The sequence below is a fragment of the Phalangium opilio genome, unplaced genomic scaffold (genome assembly GCF_054372755.1).
Source record: "Phalangium opilio isolate 3A_F unplaced genomic scaffold, DU_Popi_V2 ptg000002l_1, whole genome shotgun sequence".
NCBI classification, from domain to species: domain Eukaryota; kingdom Metazoa; phylum Arthropoda; class Arachnida; order Opiliones; family Phalangiidae; genus Phalangium; species Phalangium opilio.
The window spans coordinates 14,715,637-14,723,651 of NW_028324144.1; the positions used below are offsets into that span (position 1 = coordinate 14,715,637).

Here is an 8,015-nt window from a genome sequence, read left to right on the forward strand (position 1 = left end):
GGTTGATGAAATATTTTATTACCTATTCCGTAAACACGTTCAGGCAAGGGCTTTAGGAGGTGGTTGACCAGTGCTATTTCATTGTTTTCATTGGAATCTATTTTGTGATTCATTGCTTTTTTTAATTGTGTAGGCTGACGTCTCTCCTACACATTCACAGTGTGATTCATGACCGTGAGAAACTATCTTTTCATAGGTTAGCATTTTTTTTTGAAAAGTGTACAATGGTTTTTATGACCTATTAAGGAAATTCGGAACCATATTATTTAGCAGACATGAAGATATCAAAGGATATTTTCACAATTGAGAATCTCTAGAAACGCTTTACGCACCCTGTTTTTTATTTATTACAAGTATTGTCCCTTATTTGCGGTGTTTATACCAAAAATCTATTTATAGGCCATTCTTTTCTTGACAATTTATTTGACATAAAGCAAATCCAACGTTCTTTTGTTATAAAATCGGTAAACTATTAACAGGCGTGTGTCCGAAAATGCATAAAGAGAAAAACATCTGATGACTGATAAGCAATAAATCAAGATATTGTTAAACGATTGAATAACGTGGGCGTGTCTATTAAGAAATTTAGTTAGCTTAAGGTGGCATTTTTTTGAAAAATGTACAATGGTTTTTATGACCTGTTAGAGAAATTCGGAACGTTATTATTTATCAGACTTGAAGACAACAAAGGATATTGTCACAATTGAGACTCACTAGAAAGTTTTTACACACCATGTTTTTCATTTATTACCCCAATAAAATTGTCCCTTATTTGCGGTGTTTATACCAAAATTCTATTTATAGTCCGCTCTTCTGTTGACAATTTATTTGACATAAAGCAAAGCCAGCGCTATTTTGTTATAAAATGGGTAAACTATTAACAGGCCTGGCTCCGAAAATGCATTGTGTGAAAACATCTGGTGACTGATAGGATCAGGTAATAAAGGCTATTGTTAAATTATTGAGGAATGTAGGCGTGTCTATTAAGAAATTTAGTATAAAAGCGGCTTAGGAAATGATCAAAATACGCAGTCGATCTTCAAACATCGAAAGATAAACATGGATCCTGAAACTCTCCGTACAACATTGAACGAACTGACTATAAATAGACCAGAGGACTGTAATACCATAGAAGAATTGGAAAACCTAAGGGATCTAATTCCGAGTCCCTTAAGAACTGAATATGTAGATCGCCTAGCGAAACGACAAGAAGAAATTGAGCTGGGTATACACGAAGAAGCTCAAATCGCCGACTTCAACAGCTCGCAATATGACAAAGAGATAGCCGCATTTTTAGACGGAAAAGATCAAGGACCACCCGCAGAGGAGATACTATTGAACGATACCTTGGAGAGGGAGAACGGTTCTGAAGAGACGCTTTCTGACGATGATATCGACGTACAATGGGGAGGAGGAGAAACGGACCAACCCGCACCTATTGACAACGTACCTTCTTGCGAGATAATAGGGCAAAGTGAGAGATTTTACAAACATTTTAACATGTATGGCCGAGAGGTAGTACTTAGAGTTACTGACGATCCCGTCGCTAGTGTATGTACCGTAACCAAATGCATCCTTAGTAAGTATAGACCTACAGACTACGTCCAAATTACTTTAAAGAGTGCGGCGAATATTTGTAGGTCTGAACTAGAATTATCCTTTAGAAGAGCTGATCAAGTAGACCCCAATATTCTTTTTGACCAGCTTAGTGTTATGCTCTATGATGACGAAATGGAAGCATTTTTCCTAGGTCCTGTTAAAATTATTTTTAGCATTGTAAGAATACCGGAGGGTAAAGGGCGCCCTGTAGCACGAGGGATTAAACCTTTCAATCTATTCTGTAAAGATAGACGAGGTATTGTACGTATAGTCAATTCTGACAACCTGTGTTTAGCTCAAGCGTTATGTGTAGCTATGACTCATAGAGCTTACGCCGACGATACAACGAATGACAAGACTCTAAAAACGCGATATTTAACTATATCTAAAATAGATCCAAAGGGCACACTACAAAGAAATGAGGCTTTAGATTTATGTTATAAGGCCGATGTAAAAGTTAGTGAGTGTGGGACTGCCGAATCGTTTGAAAGGTTCAAATCTTATTTAAATCAATATTCGATTTTCGTCTACAAATTCGAAAATAGCGTCCCTGTTTTGATTTTAGGCGAAAATGATCCATATGATACTAGGCCCCGCCTCTTTTTATTGAATGAAAATAACCATTATAACGTTATTACAAAATTAAGACCACTTTTTAGCCACGACCGATTCTGCGAAAAATGTCTCGTACCCTATTGGCGAATACAGTCCCATAAATGTAATGACTTTTGTTTTAGTTGCATGAGACCCACTATCTGCCAAGGTTCCCAGATAGCTTGTGAGTCTTGCTTACGGAAATTCTTAGGCGATGATTGCTATCAAAGCCACTTAGCATCTTCCAGCAGTAAAAAGTCCCTATGTGAGCGCCTTTTTCACTGTAAAGACTGTTTAAAAATTATTGATTTTTCCCGAAGAACTGAGATGCATATGTGTGATGAGATTTATTGCCAGGTCTGTAAGAAATATCAGCCCAGCAATCACTTATGTTATATCCAGGTTATCAAAGCCAAACCTCTGGAAGTGCCATCCATTAAAAAGCCTAGACCTAATCAGCCAAATCTTATGTACATTTTCTTTGACGTAGAATGCGTGCAAACGAAGGTGTGTCAGGAAAAGTTAGGAGCCTATGAACACCAGGCTATCCTATTAGTCAGCATAACCGTGTGTGAGCATTGTATAGATGAAACATCCCTAAATTTTAACTGTAATATGTGTAGTCAGTTTGGTAAGCGTAAGCAACAATTTTCAGGCGGTAATCCTATAGCTTTATTTTTAGATTATTTAATGCAGTTGCATGCCGTTAAGAACGTCATCATACTGTCTCACTATGGCAGTAATTATGATAATCAGTTACTAATTCGAGAAATCATAAATAGAGATGAAAAATTCGTTCCATCTTTGAAAATTAACGGAACTCGAATTTTAGAAATGAAATTGTTTAACTTGCTATTTCTTGATTCCTATAATTTCATCCCTGTAGCTTTAGCAAAGTTTCCCTCTACTTTTGGTATACCCGACGTAGCCAAAGGGTATTTTCCACATTTTTTATTCAATGTTGTAGAACATAATTTTGAAGTAAATAGACAGAATGAAACCAACTATGTTATAGAAACTAATCTCCCCCCTATCGAAGCTTATGGTTGTCAATATTTTACAAGGAAAAATTTAGATATCTTCTTAAAATGGCATAGCTCCGAGGATAGTAAAGGTCACGGTTTCGACTTCCTGAGTGAACTCAATTATTATTGTGAGAACGATACGGTTTTACTATTCCTAGGATGTTTAACTTTCCGTACGCTACTCATTAAAGTAACTGGCGTAGATCCATTTAATTGCGGCGCAATTACTCTTCCTGGCGTGTGCTCTTATGTGTTTCGCCGAAATTATCTTAAACCTGATACTATAGGCATCATACCCGCTAATTATTATAGACTTAGCGAAAATCAGTCGATAGGGGCTATAGAATGGTTAGAGTGGACTGCACACAAAAGAAACATAACTATCCAATCCTCCTTTAGAGGGAAAGAAACCAGAATCAAAAAACTTAAAGTAGACGGATTTTGTGAAATCAACAAGGAAATATTCGAGTATTGGGGGTGTTTCTATCATGGGTGTAAAATACACTTTCCTTTAAACAGAAACAAGGCTTTGCATGGAGACCCTGCGCAAACCTTGAATTCCAGATATTTTAGAAGCATGATCATGTTAGCCAAATTAGAATCTCTCAATTATACAGTAAATGTCAAATGGGAGTGCGCATGGCAGAAGGAAAAAGTAAATAAACCCGAAATAATAGAGTTTTTAAACCATAATGATATTATGCCTAAAATAGTAAAAAGATTAGACCCTCGTGATGCATTCTTCGGGGGGAGATGTTGCGCAACAAAACTATACCATAAAACAACAGGATCGGAGCGAATTCACTACGTGGATTTCACAAGTCTATACCCATTCATTAATAAAACCACCAAGATACCTATAGGACATCCTGAGATCATATTAGACGATTTTCCTGACATATTTTCGTTTGATGGTCTTCTTAAATGTGACATATTACCGGCCCAAAACCTAATTCATCCCGTTCTGCCCGCTCGTATTAATGGAAAATTAACATTTCCATTATGCTACACATGTTGTAAAACCCAGTTTCAAGGTGATTGCGAACATACTCCTGAAAAAAGAGAATTGAGAGGTACATGGGTAGTCGACGAGTTACGTCATGCAGTAGAGAATGGTTACACAATCACACGAATGTACGAGGCTTGGTCATACAAAGTGACACAGTACGACCCCAAAACAAAACAGGGAGGACTGTTTAAAGATTATGTTAATACCTTTTTAGAATACAAAACCCTAGCTAGCGGCTTCCCGGCAGATTGCCGGACTCAAGAAGATAAGGAGAACTATGTCAAAAGTTTCAAAGACGAAGAGGGTGTAGAACTGGATATCACTAAAGTAGAGAAAAATGAAGGTCTCAGATGTCTTAGCAAACTTATGCTCAACTCTTTTTGGGGTAAATTTGGCCAGAAAACAAGACACACCTCTACCGAACTAATCAAAGATGCCAACAAATTGTACGGATTAATATTAAATCCAGACTTGGAGGTTAAAAGTTTACTAACAATCAACGAAAACACCGTACTAGTAAAGTACGAACACATCCTAGAAAACGAGTTCGTACACAAACATACAAACGTAGTTATCGCTTGCTACACAACATCTATGGCTCGATTACATTTACTAAAACATCTTGAAAAGGTCGGAGACCTTTGTTTTTATTATGACACGGATAGTTTAGTGTACCTCTCGCCAGACGGCGCACATTTGCTACCCACAGGCGATTATTTAGGGGAACTAAAAAATGAACTAGAACCCTATGGCCCAGATGCGTATATTTGCGAATGGGGGAGTGCTGGACCAAAGAACTATTCTATGGATATTCTAGACCCTAAAACCGGCAAAAAAACTAACATTATCAAAGTTAAAGGATTTTATTTAAACGCCTCTACTGAAAATTATATAAATTTTGAAACAATGAAGAATCTACTAGGCGTAAACAATGAAGGTGAACCTCTAATGAACTCGGTTCAAGTCCCTATTGGTCCTCAAATCAGACGTCTACAAGATCACACTCTGATCACGATCAACCAGACCAAAACATATCAGGTCGTAGTGGATAAAGTTAGAATTCTACCTGACTATAAAACTATCCCCTACGGTTATATTAACTAGAATCCTTGACATTTTCCACATAAGTTACTTGTATATATTTTAGATACCCAGTATCAGTATTTTAATTAGTATCTCAAGTATTATTTTTAGTATTATTAACGTATTTCAATTAATAATATGTAACAATATTTTAACAAATACGCAGCGTTTTTGGTAATATTTTTGCATTTAGTAAGCTTTTTTAATTAGTATATATTAGCACTTTAGTATAAAAATAAGTATTGAATTGTTTTGTATAAGTGTAATTTTTATTTTTTGATGATAATTATAACGTTTTTTTTAGTAATATTTCCATATTTTTATCAGTAATCGTATATCAGTATTTTAGCGCGTCAGAAAAATATATTTTTTCGTCAATCTCGTGAACATTTTAGTTTAATAACTAGCCTGATATTTGTACTGAAATCGTATAATAACCATTATTGCTTTTAATTCATATTAAAAGTAGTATTGTTATATTTTCTATGAAGGTACAAGGGTATATATGCACTTAATAATCTCGCATGCAGTAGTATGGCTATACTTTCTAAGATGGTAAATGTTTATGTGCTTAATCATCTTGTACTACCATTTTTTTTGAAGTAGTATTAATTTTGCATTTTAGTGAATTTGTTTGATATCAAAATCAGTGTAATTCTTGCTTTTTGATGATGTTTTTAGTAGCGATTGCGCATTTTAACTGTATATCAATATTTTAGCGCGTATATATTTTTCAGTCAATCCAATGAGGATTTTTAGTTTAATAACTAGTATTGTGCTTATTTGCCATGTATTCTATGTAATTCGTATGTCCTGATGTTTTTTTTTTAGTAATTTTTTGCATTTTAGCTCAAGTAATTGTACTTATTCTCCAAATTCGTATTAAAACTAATGTGAATCAATTTAATTAATGGTGTTTTATAGAAGGTACATGGATATATATGTACTTAATAATCTCGCATGCAGTAATATTGTTCTATTTTCTATGATGGTAAATGTTTATGTGCTTAATCATCTTGTACTACTATTTTTAACTCAAGTAATTGTACTTATTCTCCAAATTCGTATTAAAACTAATGTAATCCTTATGTTCTGAGTTTTTTAGCTGTACTGCTTCATTTTAACTTCTAATCAAATGCCAAACTGTGCAAAAACGGCCGTAATACCACGTTTATGGTATTAAAATGTACTATTGTTCTAACCTTGTATTTCGTTTACTAGCTATAACACCCTACTGTAGTACCGCATCATAGGGTTAGTTGAACCTTTTTTCAATGTAAACCTTATCTCACTTAAAACTAGTTCTTTAGTATAACATAAACATACATGGATACCTTAAAATCATACAGGACGGTGTAGAAAGGGTTTACTTGAACTTATAGAATTACCAACACATTATACCCTAAATGTACGCAATATCCTAAAAATACACCTAATAATAACAATACAAAGCATACATCCTTACTGTAGAACTTAGTCTTTGCTTAATTTTCAATAAACTACGTAAACCTAATCTAGTTCTTTAGTATGGCATAAGCATACATGGAGAGACCTTAAAATCATTCAAAAAAACATTACGGGACGGGTGCGTGTAGAAAGGGTCTACTGAACCTATAGAATTACCATTAAATCATCCACTAAATGTATACAGTAGCCTAAAGATACACCAAATAATAACATTATGGACACTGAATGTCGTCACCAAGTCACATGACGTCGTACCAATACACTAAAAACAAATTCAAATTTCCCGCCATCACCTTAATAATCAACTAAATCTCCCTCCACAACGAGGGGGGGGCGTTACAATGGTTATGCCCCCCACCTCCTTCCCCAACCATATTTTCCCCCTTCAGGCACGGTACCATCTAGAGGAACGAGATAGATAGAAAAGGGGGGGGGCAACAAATGGGGCTACGTAAAGGCCGCCTGTATACCGAATTAATTCGGTATACAGGCGTCTATACTCTCTGAAATGACTGTTTAATCGAACAATACTACAGAAATTGGTTAGTTAAAAGGATTGATTCACCCGTAATAAATCTCCCCTTCGGTGGCCATACCTTTAAATGAGTAATCAAATTTACAAAAGTGAAAGATTTCGTCAATGAAGCCTTTCGAACTAAGAAGGCGCAACTTAATGGGCTACAAACGGTTGCTATTGTTCGTTCCATGAACAACGACATTTTTTTATTCAATTAATGGGTATTGCAAGTATTTAAAATTTCTACTAGTGTGCGTATACCCCGTACAAATGATACCATAGGAATATCAATGTGTTAATAGAAACAGTAAGACTGTTAGCCAGAGAAGGTGGGCACCAATTTTAAATTGTTTTAAACAGGTTTAGGTTTTTAAAGAAAATCTAGCATTCCATAGTGGTTCAGATGAGTTTTAAAGCTTATATATTCAAGTTCTAGCGCACTTAATATAATAGTGAAAGGTGAGGCGTAAGAACTCCCAGTTTTAATAGGCTTTTTGGGTAACTTGCAAAACGACGATTTACCACCTCCTAGTATAGAGAGTGAAAAAGGGTGGACCTAGTATGAGCAGTTCTCGAAATAGCAACCGCGATTCCAAAAAAACAGCGACATTGTTCAAAACTGCTCTTTTAGAAATAGCGGCTGCTATTTTGGGAAATATTAGTCTTAGTGTTGAGTTTCGAGCATTTCTAAACAATAGAGATATGTACTCGTTGGTTTCAA

General features: G+C 35.4%; 1 protein-coding gene across 1 annotated transcript; it reads left to right on the forward strand.

Annotated features, from left to right (window-relative positions):
- The first annotated feature begins 393 nt into the window (after positions 1-393).
- LOC149720132 (uncharacterized) lies at positions 394-6,493 on the forward strand. Its single transcript, XM_089864287.1, has 4 exons — positions 394-1,474; positions 4,442-4,531; positions 4,697-4,776; positions 6,416-6,493. The coding sequence occupies exons 1-4, from the start codon at positions 1,060-1,062 to the stop codon at positions 6,491-6,493; spliced, it is 663 nt and encodes a 220-aa protein (XP_089720413.1). The 5' UTR covers positions 394-1,059.
- The last annotated feature ends 1,522 nt before the right edge of the window (positions 6,494-8,015 follow it).

What these genes read in the sequence shown, in the direction of transcription:
- LOC149720132 (XM_089864287.1), top strand. Translation starts at nt 1,060, where the DNA reads ATGGATCCTGAAACTCTCCGTACAACATTGAACGAACTGACTATAAAT. An exon ending in TTGCGAGATAATAGGGCAAA is followed by an intron (nt 1,475 to 4,441) that starts GTGAGAGATTTT and finishes ATACCTTTTTAG; the next exon opens with AATACAAAACCCTAGCTAGC. An exon ending in AAGTTTCAAAGACGAAGAGG is followed by an intron (nt 4,532 to 4,696) that starts GTGTAGAACTGG and finishes TATTAAATCCAG; the next exon opens with ACTTGGAGGTTAAAAGTTTA.